Source organism: Lissotriton helveticus, chromosome 6 (assembly GCF_964261635.1).
Source record: "Lissotriton helveticus chromosome 6, aLisHel1.1, whole genome shotgun sequence".
NCBI lineage: Eukaryota > Metazoa > Chordata > Amphibia > Caudata > Salamandridae > Lissotriton > Lissotriton helveticus.
Window position 1 is genome coordinate 1,627,022,796 of NC_136067.1, and position 19,865 is coordinate 1,627,042,660.

Below are 19,865 nucleotides of genomic sequence, written 5' to 3' on the forward strand. Positions count from 1 at the left end.
AGCCAAACCTTGGACTTGAGGAGAAGGTGCAGGCCTAAGGGAAGCGTTGAGCACCAAACACATGTGGGGTGCCTCCCATATTAGAAACAGTGGCTACATCCCTTAACTAGCCCCTTAGAATTTTGGACTAGGTTTTACAGAGTGGCACACTATCTGAAAGTGAATGAAAGTGTGAAATATAATTGCTCTGTTGTGAGACCCCAGTAACTTGCTTTTCCCAGGATCATGATAGCTGACTGCTTCCTTCCGGAGTGAGGGGGGATGCCCCTAGAATTTGTACAATGTCCATTGGTTCTCTACTATATGAAGATGATGTTGCAATTTTCGATTTAACTCCTATTGGCTTCTAACAGCGTCTGGATGCCCTGACCAAATATGCGGAGGACCATTTTATGAAAGTCAACATTGCTAAAGGCAAAATTTTAGTCTTTCACAAGAAAGGTCTCAGAATAAAGAAAGGGTATAAGTGGTTGTTGTGGCATAAAGAACGTAAATTGGTCAATTCATATCAGTATCTGGAGAAGGTTTTTTCAAAAAACGGGCGAGACTCAGAGTATATCAAATGGTGTGCTGGTAAGGCCGCCACCCAGGCAGGAGCTTTAAACAGATTTTATAAAATCTGTGGGAGACAACATTTCAATCAAGTTCTGTCAGAATTTAAGGTTAAACCCCCTCCTACATTAACATACGCTGCAGAAGTACTGGACAGGAATTACTGGCTTGCTTCTGATTAGGCTGAAGGCCGGTTTTCCGCCAAATTTGTAATTTAAATTCTTTGGTTACCCCACATGTTCTACGCTTGGAATTCCATCTAGTCTCTTCTTATACTTCATCCTTGGCAGCGGTCCTGAGGTGGAGGAACTCCCTCTTTTGGGGGGATGAGGGCACCCTCAGGTCCGCCTTGAGAATGGAAATCTTTGTTAAACTAAAAGATAAATCAGCTTTCTTCAGATCATTTGCCTATGCAAATGGCTCATTTGGGCTTAGTTTAAATTGTGATTCACCCATGCCAAAGCCTGTATTGAAGTAATTCCTAAAGAAGTCCGTAAGCACGATTAGTACGGTAAGAGACACAGCCTTAAGTCAATCTAAAGCCCGCAATGAGGTGATCTGCGTGAGTGCGATGGGAGTAGACCCCAGCCCTAGCTCTCATGGAATGTCCCACACGGAATTAGAAGGCTGATACTACTCTTAAGAACCAACCTGTTGCCCTTGAGAGAAGTGAGAGGCATTTGAGAAAAAACTCCTAGAGAGGAGAGAATCTGTGAATTGTGCTTTTCTCAAATTCAGGATCCTAATCATGTGCTATTTGTGTGTCCGGAACTTCTAAGGGCAAGGCGCATGTTTTTAAGACCCTCATTTATCAAATTTAATATTCATTCTGTTCAGGAGGCTCGATCTTTTGTCTTGTCCCCGCCAAATGAAAGGGTTTGCCATAGAATATTTCCATTTTTTAAAACATTTCTGGCCATTTATTAAGAAATTCCTAAAGAGTTTAGTTGGTATGTTGTAATGTTTGTTGGTTGGCCAATGTAGAATTTGGTATCCTTTACAAAGTATGTTTTCCTCTCTTTTCTCTGTTTTTATTTATTGGAGTATTTAAAAAAAATAAGTATTTAAAGTATGTTTTTTATTGTACTGGTGTACCTTTGTGGACCTCCGTAGGAGTTCCGTAACAAATAAAAACTAAATTGAAATTGACTGCTTCCTTCCACCCAATGCAAGCCAGAGTTGCATTTTAGGATGTAGTCTTTTTTCTTGTAATTGATTGCTTGTTGTAGTGGAGTTATGCTGGGGGTTGCTCTCTTCTCATACATGAGGCATACTCGGTATGCTGGCCTTTAATACATAATTTTGCCTTCCTGTTCCTATTGGGTGTTTGAGTTTGTGGCATCACTACTGCAATCCTGATTTGTAACTGGCCTGTTTTGGTTCAGGGACACAGCTCACAAGCCTAATGCTGCACTGTCTGCTCCTACTACAAACTCTTTTCTTCTTTGCCCCATTGCTCCCTTCATTCCAGCTTTGAAGCTTAAGGACATTGACAAATGTTTTTGCATGTAAAATCCATCTCCCTACTGAAGGTACCAGAGGGTAGAGATGCAGTACAGTGAGGGTTCGAGGAGAGATTTCAGAGGGTACAAGAAAACAACATGGACAGTGGCACTGGATGGTGCAGGCGGAACAGATTCAAGACCACCGAGGGTACCGAGTCAGGGACTGCTGCAGGTTCAGGTACAAAGTATGGATGAGAAAGGGGCACTCATGGGCATATGGGTAGGTTACCTGGGGGCATAAAGGTAGGGCGCAAGCTTACAGAAGAGTATCAGGGTACACAGATCTGTGAGGAAATCAGAGGTACTCTCTACTCTATCCTTTATCTTGCACTTTATCGGGTCCATCTATTAATACTCTCTTCCCTTTCCCTTAGTATTTATTCAACACATTCTGGCAGGTGCATTCTGCCCTTCACTCTCTTGTCCTTCATCAAAAGGTATACTCCATTTTCAGGTTTTCTGTCACACCTGTCAGATATTTTGCACCCATGCAGGCAACTTCAATCTCTGCCCGGTACCATCCACTACCACCATAGGTAAACTTCAACTCCTTTAACAATCCCTTTATTCCCCTTAGGTACTCTTCTCCAAACAGAATGCCTCCTCTTATTTACACTTCTGAACCACCTGAGTCTGAAACTTCCATGTGCCAACCATCCTACCCAAGTACCTTCACTGAGGTGTGGGCATGGGAAACTCCCAAATGAGAACACCCCAAAATGTACCTCAATAACTTGGCTACAGATTTGATGATTTAGAAACCTTGTTAAATCTCAATTTCATGAGGCAATGTGTCCCCAAGTTAAAGGCACCTCCACACACATAAAAAATAAAATGGATCCTGAAATGGCCCAATCAATAATTAAGTTCCATATCAACAGATTTATTAAAGAAATTCAAACAGTACGATGGGGTCAGCCATAAAGGCTGTCAGTAAATACAGCGTTACAGGATAGTGAAAAGTCAGAATTATTCCAAGTGCCAAATTAGCAGCAAAATAACGCAGCGTTGCAGTTTAAAAATAAATCACTCAATAGTGAACTGATACTGCCACAAACTGTGCAGCATTACACTGTATGTGTCTTTTCTTGATGCATGATTGTCTTTTTCGATGTGTAATTATCTTTTTCTTGATGCAAACCCTGCAGCATAATTTGTTCCTCCTCTCTCTCATAACTCTAGAGTTAAAGAACATCACATGTGTAAGCAATCTGGAATGTTCTTGTTAGTGCAATGCCATATTTTATAGGAACAGGATCATACGTCTATCTGTAAAACAAGTCTCTGCACCTTTTAATGTTTTGTTTAATATAGAGGTGTCTCTAACAAAAAGGAAAACGTTCTAGTTAATTTTCAACAGTCTGTCAACTAGTACAACTTAATACATGCAAGGGCACCAACAATACATTACAGATTAAAGCAATTTGTCATCATTTGCACCCCAAAATTATTTTGAGCCCTTTAAATGTTTTTCATTAGCCCAGCCCTTAGTCCCGCCTCTAGCCCTACCCCCTTGCCACGCCCCCTAGTTCAATCTGATGAGTACCTGCACGTTTTTTCCCATTTAAAGCACTGCAACGAACCACTGAATGAAGACTTCCTACAAAAAAGTCCTTATGTGTATGTTTAGAATATATTTTGTTTTTCTCTAAAAACTATAATTTGTCAGATATGAAATGCAAGGCCTTAAAAAGAGGTTGCATTTTACCTGTAGCAGTCGACTGCTACCAGACGTTCCAATAACTGTTAAGTATTTTTGAATTCCTCGTAACCCAAAACGCTGAGAATTACATTGATTGTCTGAGATACTTTGTGACGCATTTCAAATTTTTGCAGGTATGAGAGATTTGAGAAGGCCTTTCTGCTTGCTGTTGACATCGGTGCCTGTGACCTGTTTATGGTAAGTTACTTCCTGTTGAAGATGCTGTCATTGTGCTCTCGAGCTCACTTGAGCTAGTTGTCGGCTTTTGTGCGCATTTAAAAAGGGATCAGTGTCACTTGCAGCTCTAGACACATGTTGGGGGCGGAATTATTCTCCTTTGCTTGAATTTTGCCATCGCATGAAGTGGTCAATATGGATCGCGCGTCCCTTGACTCGTTGACATTTTCCGTGCCATGCTCCAAAGAACGCCGTTTATTTTCATGGCATTTATTTCGACGCTCTTGAACTTTTCATCTCCTGTGTTTTGATGGGGGCACATGGCATCTTTCTCTCTAATAAGCTTAAATGTCTTTAATCCATTCCTTTAAGGAGTACAGCTGCAGAAGGCCGCATACAGGGCAGGTTGCGTCCTGTGCGCACCCTGAATGCCCTTAGTGGTCTTTTGGGTTTCTGTGAAGAGTGACAAATTATGAACGCTTCCACAGGTACTTTTAAATCAACAAAGCTGCAACGCGGGCCCGAGGGAGTTTTACATTTCATTCCCTAGCCGCACCTCCCATTTAATTAGCTACTGAAGGTAAATTAACTAGCTGTTAAAAGGTCCTGTGTGCAGGCCAGGCGTGACGCTCTATTTTCTGAGACCCCGCTGCCACCATGCAATGAGGTCAGACAGATGGACAAAGCCAATAGGACTTTTCTGGTCGCTCAGCAGGGGCGCAGGCCCTGCAGCTGATTTCACAGTTTTCAGAGAAATAATAGAAAAAAAAGAGCTGTTGACAAGAAACTCGCACGGTCTCAGTTGCCCCGACTTTTGAACAGTGGAGACATCCGTTTGAATTACGCCTTGACACTAGACATGAATATTAGTTATCCTATTAAGCTGCCTGCCCAGCTACTTTGTTCCTAATATTGAAATTGTAAGTTAAATTACAGGAGCAAATCCCTCCTTTATTTCACTTCTGAAAATCTCTTGCTAAATGTTCAAAAGACCCCCTAAACCCTTTGTGTTTTTCCAAACTCTAATCATTTGGAGTGGTTAGTCTAATTGCCAGCAGCACATGTATACCATGAGACAAAGATTTCAGAGTGTCCCTTGAAAGAACATGATAAAAGCCTAATCCCCTTCACGCTGGTGCTGATGTAGATTCCTGACAGCTTGAGCAGTCCTCCCCAGACTCGGGAATCGCGAGGATCACGACAGCAGCGAAAACATTGTAAATTCTTGAAAGTGAACAATATGGTGTCGTTGTAGCTGGAACCCAGGAAAAAAACATTAACCATTGCTCAATGAGCGGTGTTTATATTAGCGCTCTGAGAACAGGTGTGCAGTATTTCAACTATGATTTTCATCTGCTCATTGATGAGAGGTCATTTTAAAAAAGAAATTGAGGTGGGGACAGACCAGGAGGCAATCTCCATTCCAATTGCAGATTAAACTCCAGTGTTGGAACCGCAGACTTTGACAGAGCAGGAGACTGGTGTGATTCCCCCAAGGGTACTCACAAATATATACTAAAGAGCCACAAGTAAAGTATCTGAAAGAGACCATTAGTTCTAGATTCCTTTCCTTAGAATTACCCCCAGGCGTCAGACTGGATCCGGAGAATTTTTCTCTTAGCAGTACCCCTGCACGTCAGTAGGTGGCGTGGTCGCCGGAATGACGTATCGATGACTACTGAGACGACGACCCTGCGCGCTGACGTTAGTTCTTTCTTTTCCCGCGCCAGCCTAGTGCAGATCCAGAGAGAGCTAACCCATGGTCACTTTTTGACTAACTTTTTCTCCACTTTTTGTCAACTTCTTTTTCAGTCTATCGACTCCTGGTGTACGAGGGATGTCCCATCTTCGAACCAGGATAAAACCATGCAAGGCCTTATGTCGGTTCCGGACCCCACCTCGTGTGCCTTTGGTGCCTGGATCGCGACCACGACCCGAAGTCGTGCTCGGACTGCCGGGCAATGAATCCAAAGTCTTTCTTGGAGCGGTCCCGAAAGCTCTTGGAGGCCCGGCAGTGGGCTGCGCGTTGCCCGAGGTCCTGGTCCAGAGGAATGTCTCGGGACTGGTCGTGGAGCCACCAACATTATTCGTCATCCAAGTCTTCGATATCCTCAGGTAATTCAAAGCACAAGAAGAAGGCGAAGAAGAAGCGTCGCTCTTCGGCCTCTCTCCGTCAGTCGGCTGACGTGACACGGGACCTGGAGCGTCGTCGATCTCAAGCTCTGTCTTCGGAGCCTGCTCCAGGGACGGCTCTGAGTTTTCCTCCCTTTCCCGGTGCCGGAGCGTCCCCTGCCCAGCGTCCAGCTTTCTACAAAGCGCTTCATGGCCTTTTTGGGCAGCCCGATTCCGCCGACGTGCCTTTGGTACCCTCGGACTCGGCTGGGGGTCCTGAGCCTTTGATGAAGGCGGCTCCGGCCCCTGCGCCAGAGGGTCCCCGAGGATCCAGGCCTGGATCCGGATCAACGCCGATCGACCTCACGGTACCTTCCCCAGTGACGATGCCCCCGGCGCCGGTCATGGCCCAACCGGCGCAGATCCCAGCCTCACCCCGACTTGGACACGGCGCCTGACCAACGTCGCTCGATGTCGGTACCGGGACCGGAAGGTACTTTTGTGCCTCTATTCATTCCTGGTGTTCCTTTCAGGCCTGAAAGGCAACCTTAGGAGGACTGGGAGGGGTCTGTGGACCCTTTGGTTGATCAACTTGAAGAGCCGTACTGGCGAGAGGACCTGGGTGACGCCAGTGCTTTGGATACCTTCCCAGACCTTGGCATGCTCTCCCCCCTACCGTGGCTATGGAGGAGGGCAGCCTAATATGCAGTTGCGTAGGGTGGCTGAGGCCTTCGACCTGGAACTTCCTACGGTGGCAGTCAGGACTAACCTCCTGACAGAGGTGCTTCAAACGGCGGCGGCCTCTTCAGAGCCTTTTCTGCCTTTCAATGAAGGCCTCACCGACGTCCTTCTGGGCACTTGGTCCAAGCCCAGCACAGGGGCTCCTGTGGACAGGATGATTGCCCGAGGCCTCCGCCCGGCCCCGGGCGACCCACTTTTCCTCTCCCAACACCTGACCCCTGAGATCTTGGTGGTCGGAGACACGTCCTCTAAGTGCGCATTCCCTACTGCGCCCCCAGATAGGGAATCCAAGAAGCTGGACCACCTTGGGAAGAAGATGTTTTCTTCCGCCAGCTTAGCGCTGCAGTCGGTGAATACCGCATGCCTCTTGGGCTTTTATACCCATACAGTGTGAGATAAGGTTGCGCAAGTGCTGCCACAGTGCCCGGAGGGGCCCTGGCCGTTCTCACCCACGCAGTGGCAGAGGGTAGAGACGCAGCTAAATTCACCGTCAGATGTTGGCTGGATACCACTGACTCATTGGGCAGAACGGTTTCCACGTCAGTAGCCCCGAGGCGCTACGCCTGGTTGAGGACGTCTGGTTTTTCTGAGGATGTCCGATCCACCTTACTGGACATGCCCTTTGATGGCCGTTGCCTTTTCGGTGACAAGGCAGCTCAAGCTCTTCAAGGATTCTAGGTTTACTGTCAGATCATTGGCCCTCGCGGCAACCTCTCTCTCTACCGCAGTCTGCTTTTAGCCCGTTTCGTGGCTACGGAAAGGGTGCCCCACCACGTTCGACACAGTCTAGCCACCGGTTCACGCAAGCTGCCCAGCCTGTGCGTGGCCGTGGACATGGGAGCCAGCGACGCGGGTCTGGGGGAGCCAGCGGTCGGGCCAGTCCACCCATAACCCCCCTGCAGAAAACTCCAAACCCTCTTAGGCTCACTTTTGGGGGCCACCAGAGACCAGTGGGCGGCAGGATTCGCCATTACCTCCCCCACTGGCAAAACATAACATCGGACAGGTGGGTTTTGCTGATAGTCAGACAGGGCTAGTCCCTCCCATTTGAGACTACCCCCCCTGCATGCCACCATCCTTCCATCGCATGTCAAAGGATCACTTGGCCCTTCTCCGCCAGGAAGTTGCAGCTCTCATGGCCAAGGGAGCTATCAAAAGGGTCCCTGTGCCAGAAAAAGGTCGTGGTTGCTGGTACCCAAGAAGGACAAAGGCCTGCATTGTATCTTAGACCTTAGGGCCCTCAACCGCGTCCTCCAGAAGGAGAAGTTCAAGATGCTCATGTTGGCTCAGGTCCTGTCTGCCCTTGACCCCGGAGCCTGGATGGTAGCGTTGGACTTGCAGGACGCATATTTCCATATCCCCGTCCTGCTAGCCCACAGGCGTTACCTACGGTTCATGGTAGGCCACGAGCATTTTCAGTGTACTGTGCTTCCCTTCAGCCTTACCAGCGCCCCTCGGGTGTTCACGAAAGTGATGGCGGTGGTTGCAGCTCATCTGCGCAGATCAGGGTTTCCAGTCTTCCCCTATCTCAACAACTGGCTGTTTAAGGCATGCTCGCCCCAGGCTGTCGTCTCCCACCTTCAGACTACGGCGGACCTCCTGCACTCGCTGCCGAAGTCGCACCTTACTCCCTCTCAGAAGCTCCTTTTCATCGGAGCAGTTCTGGATACAGCGCAGTTTCGGGCTTATCCTCCTGAGCAGCAAGTCCGGGCAATTCAGGCTATTATACAAATGTTTCAGCCTCTATCCTGGATTTCGGTGAGTGACTGTGAGGCTGCTGGGCCTCATGGCCTCCTGCATCCTGCTGGTGGATCATGCCAGGTGGCATATGCGGGCTCTGCAGTGGGACTTGAAGTTCCAGTGGGCGCAGCATCAGGGGAATCTTTCTGACGTCGTCCAGATCTCGGAGGGGACTGCAAATTGATTTGCAGTGGTGGCTCAAAAACCAAGATTGAGTCAGCGGCAGAGCCCTCTCCCTTCCCCAACCAGAGTTGACAGTAGTGACGGATGCGTCACTCCTGGGATAGGGGAGTCACCTGGGAGAGGGGGAGATCAGAGGTCTCTGTCAGAGTCCCGTCTCCACGTCAGCCTTTTGGAGCTCCGGGCACTCCGTCTTGCACTGAAGGCATTCCTTCTGTCAAAGGAAGAGTAGTGAAGGTGTTCACAGACAACACCACCGCCATGTGGTACTGCAACAAACTGGGCGGAGTGGGGTCGTGGACCCTATATCAAGAGGCTCTTCACCTTTGGACATGGCTGGAACATCAGGGCATCGTTCGGCTCTGCATAGTGCCGTTGTAGTTGTCCGCCCCAGAAGTGATGTACGTGGTGTCTGTATTTAGGTGCCACCCCAGTGAGGTGATGTCAGTTCTTTTATTTCTGATCCAGTCTGCGCAGATGAGGACCACCCCTTAGTCAATTTTTGACTAACTTTTTTTGGCTTTTAGTCAAGACTTTTTGTGAGGTGTGGCAGGGATGTCTTCTTAAAAGGCCGGCTTCAAGCCCTGCAGCACCTGTAACCGTCTGATGTCACCAACGGACCCTCATGTTATATGCCTTTAGTGCCTCAAACACGAACGCGGTCTGAAGGGCTGCTCTGATTGCTATGCCATGAACCCAAAGGCCTTGAGGGAACGATCCCTCAAGGTCATGGTGGTTCGATGTGCCACGCTGCAGCAATCCAGATCCCAGTCCCAGGAGCGATCGCGGAGTTCGAGAGCCTTGTCACACTTGAAGTTGTCGGGTCATCCGTGTAAATATTACCACAAGAAGAAGTCGGATAGATATTCGACTTCTCCTCATCCGTGACCGACGGGACAAGGGAGCTTAGACAGTCAATGCCTGACTCCGCTGTAGAGCCAGCGCTTGGGCCCTCCCCAAGTTTCCAGGACCCACGCCCAATTAAAAGAATTTTAATGAGGCTATTCATCTCATATTTGGGTGGCACATTCAGCTTAATTTGTGCCGGCGCTTTCCGGTGCTTAGCACCGGCACTTAATTATTAGGGCCGGGTCTACACGCATCTGCTGGGCACGTCACATATTGCACGATTATAGATGTATATATTTAATTTACCCTGTACTGTACGGTGCAGCCGCAATGTGTTTTTCACGTCTCGGTCTCCGGTCTCCCGAGTGAGTCACGGACCAGTGCTTAACAGTGCAACTTGGGGCTGTGACTCTCCTTAGTCACTGTGACTTAGCCTTAGCCTGCCCTGAGCTGCGAGGGAGCCCCCAAGTCAGAGGAGATTAAAGATTTTTGGGCTAGATTTTGGTTCTGAATGGGTGGGGTGGGCTATGCTGCAGGCCGCGCGCGCAGATGTTTTTCACATTGCCACGCCCCAGGGCCCAGCATAACCACCGCAGCAGTGCAGCTCAGCATGAGTCATCGTCGTTCGTTCAGCCCCAACCCACCCGATGATGACGTGGTCGAGCCTGAGGACAGGGGCAGGACAGCGGCAGCCTGGGCAGGCATCGATCAGGCAGAATTGCCTGGTACTAGCGTAGCAAGCATCACCAGGCTGCCTAATCAATTCAATTCATGAAGCTTTATTCGGTACATGATACATGACCATAAAAGCACATAAAAAACAAACAGTCAAAGACCAAGATTTACAAATTGTTGATTATAACATGATTCAGAATAACAATTAAAAACAGATATCAGTAGAGATACGGTCCCTATAATTTAAAAAAGCATATTTTTCCTAGCATAGATACATTTGTTTAAAAAAGAGGCAGTTTAAAAACAAATATCGGCGTAGTTCAAATTACACAGTAAGCTCATAGCCTGGTTAACTGTACATACACCATATTTCAAAAACATAGGTTTCAGATAGGCGATACGAAAGTTTGTGTACAGTTTACAAAATAATAAAAAGTGCAAAGTACTCTGTTTAGACACGCCATCGCACAAACATGGCCCTGTTGGATATTTTTTGAGAGTTGGTAGGGCCACTAGATTGTGTGCTACTCCAAATCTCAATCTTGTAAGCACAAACTTATGTGATGGCCTAGTCACCATTGATAAATAGGATGGTGAACCTTCAGGGACAATATATCTATTATAAAACTGAACAGTGGTCAAAGAACCTGCCGTTAACATCCTTTTTCTAGCTCTATAGGCCAAGAATTTATTTTTCAGTTCGGCTTTGGGTATCAGGCATGCGGCACAGGGATCAATCAGGACATTAAGATTAAAGATTTCAGAATAACAGTCAACAACATAACTTAACCAGGGAATTTTCTTATAGTGATCCAGTGATAAACAGTCCTCAATAATTGTTCTATTAAAAGACTTCTCCTCCTGAAGCCAGATGGAACGCCAGATCAGGAGTGGCCTTAAGGATAATAGATCACTTAGATAATAAATGTCCAATTCCCGGTGAATCAACTCAGTTGAGGCAGTCTGGAGTAAACATAAGAGCTTCTTCAAAAAACAGTTTTCCTCCGTTTGTAAAATTTGAGAATATCTGTGACCCCACACCCCTGCCCCATACAATGCTATTGTGGTACATCTTGCCTGATAAATTTGGAGCATATCATTAGTGCGCCTATCTCCAACTTTAGCCGCAAATCTAAAAACACCATGGGAGTTTTTTTGCCATTTTATTACCCACATTGTTAAATTCATCGTCCCATTTTCTGTCGCTTGAGAAGGTAATACCAAGGTAACAAAATTTTCATGTAGCACTTTTTCATGATCAATAAAAAAGGAATTTGAAGATTTTTTTCTAGCCCCGCAGGTCATGGTGTGCGTTTTCCCCTTATTAATAGACAGTTTCCTGTCTTGGATAAACTTACAGAATCTGTCAATTAGGCGCTGGAGCCCTAGGGGAGTTCTTGAAAGCAAGATGGCGTCATCAGCATATAGTAACACCGGAACGGAAACACCATTCATCTGGGGGGCATCAGCCGTTACATTCTTTAAAATTGCATCAACCTCATTAATAAATAATATAAAAAGAAGAGGGGCCAGGACACAACCCTGTCGGATCCCACGTTTTACACTGAATTTAGGGGTGCACTCTCCTTTAGTGCCGTAACGCACACAGGTTTCAAGCTGTTCATACATCCTGGCCAAAAAGTAAATTATACCCTCCGGGGCTCCTAGCTTCAACAAAATTGGCCATAAAATAGCATGGTTGACCATATCAAAAGCACTGCTTAAGTCTGCAAAGCAGAGGTATAGCGAACCTGTTTTTGCTTCAGTGTATTTGCTAATCATTAGATCTAAGTTTATACACTGGTCCATTGTGCCCCTGCCCTTCCTAAAGCCTAATCATTAAAGGCTGAAGGCAGTGTGAGACTAGTGCAGCCAATGTGTGTCCCTGACTCCCTCCCGGCTCACCACAGGTAAAGGTAAGAAGTTAATCACTAACTTACTTAGTATTAGAGTAGTAGCCAACTAGCGATGTGATGTCTTGCATGCCATGACAAAACCAACACTGTTTTATTTTTTCCGGACTCAGAGCATGGTGGCGTGACGGTCCAGACCGTCAGGTCGTCAGATCACCGTGGTGGTGGTAGGCAGCTTGCCCCCGGCACAAGATTCGATTATTAGGATGTGATCAGTTCTGTGTGTGATCATCATTCATTCAGATTAACTGATTGCCAGACAGGCAGGGTCTGGCCTAGTAGTAGCTGCTGCACAGCACACCCACCGGCCATAGGTCATCTCGATAGACGCCGCAGATCGCCTAGGGCCTGCCGGCGCCGCAGTACTGGAAGTAAGTTAGAAAGCCAAGGCTAGCCCTGCCCGCCCAGGCCAACCCCTGGCTCTCAGAGACTCTGACTTGACTTATCAAAACATGGCGCGCACCTGCGCATGAATTCATTAAACGTAGTTTGGCTTCACTTTCTCAGTGTGGTCACCCCGTCTCAGGCAGTACTGGTCGCAGGTCTCACTCTCACTCAACAAACGGCTGGGGACCGCACTACCGCCGCCGGGTAATTAATTTGGGCACGCATGCTCCAAGTAACCCCGAGCCTTGCCTAAAATATAGGCAAGAGACGGCATCCATTCCCTCTTCCTTCCATCAGCAAATCACTTAATCTTCTCCCCGTGCCTGAATGTGTCCTGTAACGTAACCGGTGCTCATGTAAAGCGCAAAGCGCTCCAATACCTTTGGGTCGAGTTTGCGCTATATAAATCTGCATTTAAAAAAATAATAATAATAAACTGGCTCAGGCTTCGCTTTTTTAAAGTTGAAACCAGTTCTTGTGAACGCACGACTTGCACGCACCGATTCCCTTTTCCTTCCATCATGCCAGGCCGGGTACAATTATGTATGCAAGCAAATCAAGAAGACAGTTACTAAATCATGATTAACTGTTAATGGTCTACTGTCGGACTGTAAAATAACATTGTCACTCCGTCTGAATTTCTGAACCTTCACTCACTGACAAATCTTGATTGGAATCGAGCGCATGGCACGCGCTCCCGAAACATTTTCATTAAGAGGAGTACTTTGGGCTCACTCAGTCACTCGCCCAAATGCTTGGTGGGCTGGCCTGGCAGCATCGGCATCCTGTAATACCAGCCCTCCTGACTGGCCATCTTCCTACTACTGTACAGTACTACATTCTGCATATATATTCAATCCAGATTGAGATTCATTCATCAGGCTCACTGGCTCAGGCTTTTTTAAAGTTGAAACCAGTTCTTGTGCACGTACGACGCACACACCGATTCCCTCTTCCTTCCATCAGGCCAGGGGTACAATTATGTATGCAAGACAGTTACTAAAACAAGCATTGGAAACGCAATAGGTCTCGCATTAGGAAAGTTTGAGCGATTGGTATTGTAAATGACACTTTTTTTATTTATGTGTTGGTTTTGAAAATAGCAAAATTAATAGCTTTGTCAGTTACAATGTCAATAGTTTTAACTTTCGCAAATGTGACACCTATAGCATTTGTAATGCAATGTGTGTTGTATTTACGTGACTTAGATGTATTGATTTTACAAATAACAATGGCTTTTAATTTTGTAAATAATGTGGTGGTGGATGCGGTGGTGGTGCATGTGGTGGATGTGGCGGTGGATGTCATGGTGGATGTGGTGGTGGTGGATGTGGTGGTGATGGTGGATGTGGTGGTGGATGTGGTGGATGTGGTGGTGGTGGGTGTGGTGGATGTGGTGGTGGATGCGGTGGTGGTGCATGTGGTGGATGTGGTGGTGGATGTGGCGGTGGATGTCATGGTGGATGTGAAGGTGATGGTGGATGTGGTGGTGGATGTGGTGGTGGATGCGGTGGATGTGGTGGTGGTGGATGCGGTGGATGTGGTGGTGGTGGATGCGGAGCTTGGAAGCACAAGTGCTTACTAAAACTAGTGACAAACGACGGAAGTAGGTAACCAGCACAAAAAATGCCCGATTTCAGTAAGAAAGAAAATACATAGAGCCGACATGATAACATGGCGTGTGCTTTACAATCACAGCAATGGCAAATGCATTTACGGAAAGATGTGAGTCGAGGCAAGGGGGTCATAAATAAGTCACTTCTCCAAAGAGTGTAAGTCTCTCCCAGTGAAGGAAGTGCTACTGCCAGCTGCTGTTCAGTCAGAAAATTGGTTGTGATTTGGGCACCACGCACGCCTATCTCGTGACGACCGCCTATGCTAAAAAGCACTTAATTTGCATAAACACAGCCAGCACACGAGTAGTCCAGCTCACAGCTCGGTGCATTCAAATAGACTTCTCATTTAATGAAAAGAGTCGATTCCAAAATAGAAATCTAAGACTGGAATGGTAAACTATTTTGAGATAATAATGTGACGGTTCGATAACAGAATGATTGGAAGAAACTCGTCTTGATGGATTTACTGAGTGCAGCTTGTTGGCATTAATGGCGGTTCATTTCCCTTCCCTTTCGCGGTCAAATCTCACTTTTGCATTGAAGGAAATTACAGCTGCAGCAGCTTTAGAGCATGGCTTCATGAAGTATAAACTGCCCTTTTCTCTCAGAAGAGGAATTACTATCAGTAATCATGCCACAGGTCCCGCATGGCAGAGTTCATTGCCCACAAAAAGGATTCCACAAAACCACGGTACACTAAACTAAAATGGGATGAAATCGATCAAACAAAAAAATACCTCTAGCAGATCAGTGCGGTTCTGTTTACACATACTGTGGCACTTTAAAAAAAAGATTTTCAGGGCCGTCGGAGCTTGGAAACACAAGCGCTCGTGAAGCCACTCTAAGCAGCACGGCACATTACGTAGGAATAAAAAGAAATGACAGGGCTGTCGGAGTCCTGGGATTGAAAACACGATTGGATAAAAAAAAATGTATAGGGCCGCCTGAGCTTGGAAACACGAGTGCTTACTAAAACTAGTGACAAACGACGGAAGTAGGTAACCAGCACAAAAAATGCCCGATTTCAGTAAGAAATAAAATACATAGAGCCGACACGATAACATGGCGTGTGCTTTACAATCACAGCAATGGCAAATGCATTTACGGAAAGATGTGAGTCGAGGCAAGGGGGTAATAAATGAGTCACTTCTCCAAAGAGTGTAAGTCTCGCCCAGTGAAGGAAGTGCTACTGCCAGCTGTTGTTCGGTCAGAAAATTGGTTGTGATTTGGGCACCACACACGTCTATCTCATGATGACCGACTATGCTAACAAGAAAGAAAACAAGACGGAGGGCATTGCTGTGGGGAGGGGGGAGGAGAAATGCGACACGGCGGGCCGGGGAGGGGGTGGAGCGGGGAGAGCGGCATGAGGGTGTGAAGCAGCAGGGGCCTTTGAAGTGAAGCTAAGCTTCACTTCAAAGGTGTGGGAGGAGTGCGGCTGAGGGAACAGATGGGGATTTGATGATGTGCACGTGCATTTTAGGTCAATGCGCTTGCGCATTGACCTAAAAGCGCACGGGCACAGCACCAAATCGCCCAGTTGGGTAAAGTCTGTTTAAGTCGCTATAGTCTCGCTCTGCTCAATGCGCATGCACATTGAGAGGCGAGACCTAAAAATCATGAACTGATGAAGGTCTATTGTCGGACTGTAAAATAACACTCCTTTCCGAATTTCTGAGGTGTCACTGACACATTTTGACTGGAATCGAGCGCATGGCATGCGCTCCAAAATAATTTTATTAAAGAGGAGTTTGGGCTCACTCACTCACTCGCCCACTGGCCAGCCTGGCAACATCCTATAATACCCAGACCCAGCTCTCCTGACTGGCCATATTCCCAGTACTGCATATTCCAGATTGAATCATCAGGCTCACTGGCAGTGGATCAGGCTTTAAAGTTGAAACTTTTTGCACGCATGACGATGCACGCACCGGCAGTCCGTTCTAAAAGCACTTCTTGCAAAAAAAGTTTGCAAGTATGCGACTGAGCATGTATGGAATATCTATGATTATGCAACACAGACACAGTCCTGGTGCAATAGCAACTGTTGTTCCTTTGGGTTTCTTTCTGTATGAAGATCCATGAGTACAGACAGCCAGGAGAATGCACTCTGTGGCTACGTGTCTGTCTTTGCAGTGGAGCTCACAGCCTCTATTGACAAGCTGCAGGTCTTGCTCCAGTACATGTTCACTTCTCGCCCACAGACCGCAGTTCAGGTGTCATGAGACCTAAGCAGGCAGAGGCTAAATAGTGGAGCCAAATTACATCCATTTGAGGCAGTAGTGGCAATTGTGCAGCCCAATTTGCAACAATTAAATAGTGCATTTAAAGACATTTTCACCAACCGACTGCTTCAAAAATAAATATCCCTCTGGCTCTGTCCAATTTGTAGAAATGCAAATCCTAAATTGCCTATCACTGCTGGTGCACATAATGCAATCTGCTGCCTCTGGCCTGAGCCTATGAACAATTGAATAACTGAATGGAAAGCCTTGAGATGGGAAGGAATGTATTATCTGACTGGTCATTCAGTCTGCTGATCAGGTTTCCTTTTCAGAATGGTGTTTCCCCCACATCATAAGTTCACAGACGCGACGCGTCTCACCGGCATCCTGGGCCAGTGACATAATCCTGTCTCGCTGCTCTGGATGGCACAGACAGGAAGTTAGAACCTTTAACTGTGGGTGATGATGCTGCGTGATCATCCCTTGCTGAAATTCAGATCGATCAGGTATTACATCTGACTTTTAGCAGTGCAAGTGAGGATGTGGGTGGAGCCAGTGCAGGAAATGGGTGGAGCTGAAGGAAAGTAGGTGTGGCCTCCAACAAACATTTGAGCACCTGCACTTCATATTTTACAAATTAAGCACTGGGCCCATTCCCTTTCTGTGTGCCTTCGAATTCCGCTGGTTCAGGAAAGGCACCTACTGGATCCACGCCGGCGGCTCCAGCCCCGGCACCAGTCTGGCCCCTTGGATCCCCAGGTGGATCCGGACCAGCGCCGGTCATGCCACCTCGACCCTCCCTGGTGCCGATCCTGATGCAGATGCTCCCAGCAGTGCTGTCCCCATTCTGATCCCCGACTACAACACGGAGCTGGAGGGGCCTCGTCGAACGCCAACTCCAGTGGTGACTGGAGCCATACCTTCCAGGCCGGAGCCTGAGCCCTATTCTTATGGGCTAGGACTCGGGTGGAATTGGGAAGGATCAGTGAGCCCTGAAGAATACAAGCCTTATGACACAAACAAGGACTGTTATGAGGATTTGGCGGATGCCAGCAGACTGGATAACTGGCATGTTTTCTCCCCTTACTGTGGCTACGGAGGAGGGATCTTCATTGTCAATGGTAATGAGGAGGGCGGCAGAGGTCCTGGACCTTAGCTTGACCTCTGTGCCATTCAAGGCCAACAACTTTACAGAGGTGCTTCAACAGGGAGTGTACCCCTCTGAACAGCTTCTCCCAATTAATGAAGCTCTTACTAATGCCCTGCTTGGGACTTAGTAGAAGTCCAAAACAGGGGTTCCTGTGAACAGGACAACTGCCTGTCTCCACCGCCCTGCCCCAGGGGATCCCAACTCCCTCATGCAACAGCCTGCCCTGGAGAGCCTGGTGGTCCAAGACTCCACTTCCACATAAATTCTGGCGCATTCCCAACCATACCACTGTATCAGGAATCCAAGAGGCTGGACAATTTAGACAAGAACATGTTTTCTTCCCCCTGAATGGCACTGCAGCCGTGAACACTGCATGCCTTTTGGGCCGCTATTCCCATGCTCTGCGGGATACAGTTGCGCAGTTGCTACAAATGATCCCATAGGAAATTCGAGACGGTACTCACGCGGTTGGCGACAGGAGAGAGGCGACTAAGCTCACAATTTGATGTGTATTGGAAAACACTGACTCACTGGGCAGAGCAGTTTTGTTGACAGTGGCCTTAGAACGCCACACCTGTTTGAGGACAACTGTTTTTTCTGGGAATGTCCAAGAATCTCTCATTAACATGCCCTTTGTTGACTCTGTCTATTTGGAGACAAGACAGATACAGTGCTTGAACGCTTTAAGGACAGCAGGGCTAAGGCCAGGTCCTTGGGCCTTTCCATGGCCCCTTGCCACCCCAATCCGCCACATAAGGGGCTTACAGCTGTGTCTATGCCCACAGAGCCACGGTGGTCCTCAAGCTTCCCAGCCTCTGTGAGGCTGAAGTCGTGGTACCCCAGACCTCTTATGTTGGGCAGCCAGAAGTCAGGCCAGTCACCCCCCTGGCAGGCGTAGTCTCCAAACCCTTATAGTCTTCCCCTTACGATCGTGGGCATCAGAATCCGCCATCACCTGCCCCGCTGGCACTCTATAACATCAAACCAATGGGTTGTGCAGATTGGCCAGAGGGACTACTCCCGCCCCTTCGAGACTACCGCCCCACCTGCTTGCAACAGGCTGACGGATGACCTTCTTTCTTTACTTCAACAGGAAGTGATCGCTCTCTTGGCCAAGGAATCCATAGAGAGGGTGCCAATGCCAGTAGTAGGTTGTGCTTGGTATTCCTGCTACTTTCTGATGCCCAAGAAGGAAAGAGGCCATTGACCTATCCTAGACTTGTGCCCTCTCAATTTCTTCATCAAGATAGAGAAGTTCAAAATGCTCATGCTCGCTCAAGTTTTGTCTGCGATGGCCTTTGGAGACTGCATGGTAGCACTGGACTTGCAGGATGCGTTCTTCCACATTCCTGTCATGCCAGGCGTTACCTACGGTTCACGGTGTGCCAGGAGCATTTTCAGATAGCTGTGCACTCTTTTGGTGTTACCAGGGCCGCTGCTGTTCACCAAGTTGATGTCAGTGGTTGCAGCTCATCTGCAGAAATCAAGAGTGTCAGTCTTCCCTCATCTCGAATACTGGATGTTGAAGGTGAGCTTGCCCCTGGCTGTCGTCTCCCACCTCCAGACTATGGCGGACCTCTTCAACGTGCCGAAGTCACACCTGACTCCCTCTCAGACACTCCCTTTCATTGTAGCTGTTCTGCGTATGGTGCAGTTTTGGGCATATCCTCGCGAACGGTGTGCCCAGGATATTCAGGCTATGATGCTGACGTTTTAGCCTCTATCCTGGATTTCAGTGAGACTGACACTGCCACATGGCCTCCTGCATTCTGCTTGTGACACATGCCCATTGGCATATGCAGGCTCTGCAGTGGGACCTGAAGTTCCAGTGGGTGCAGCATCAGGGGAATCTCTCTGACAAGGTCCAGATCTCGGAGGGAAACTGTAAAAGATCTACTGTGGTGGTTAATGAACTACGATTGGGTCTGCGACACCCAGATCTGACAGTAGTGACAGATGCGTCACTCCTGGGATGGGGCGACCATCTCCGAGAGGTGGAACTCAGAGGCTTCTGGTGTCCGAAGGAATCCAGACTCCACAACAACCTGTTGGAGCTCCGTGCAATCCAGCTGGCATTGAAAGTCTTTCTCCCCTCCATCAAAGGAAGGCTAGTGCAGGCATTCACGGACAACACTACTGCCATGTAGTACTGCAAAAAACAGGGCGAGTTGTGGTTGTGGATCCTTTGTCAAGAGGTCCTGCGTCACTGGACATGGCTGGAATATCAGGGCATATCCCTGGTGGTTCAACACGTGGCTAGCTCTCTGAACACCAGTGCGGATGAACTTAGCCGACGATGCCTAGTGGATCACAAATAGCGTCTCATCCGGAGGTGGTACAA

At 47.8% G+C, this 19,865-nt stretch overlaps 1 protein-coding gene across 13 annotated transcripts in view; it reads left to right on the top strand.

The window, feature by feature from the left end:
* The window catches only part of WDPCP (WD repeat containing planar cell polarity effector), a 2,510,630-nt gene that overhangs the window by 1,387,884 nt on the left and 1,102,881 nt on the right, over window positions 1-19,865 (top strand). For all 13 annotated transcript variants that reach the window (XM_078649441.1, XM_078649443.1, XM_078649444.1 and 10 more), the window contains one exon: window positions 3,894-3,957. In XM_078649441.1, coding sequence (XP_078505567.1) covers window positions 3,894-3,957 — 64 coding nt within the window. The remainder of the gene's footprint in view (window positions 1-3,893; window positions 3,958-19,865) is intronic.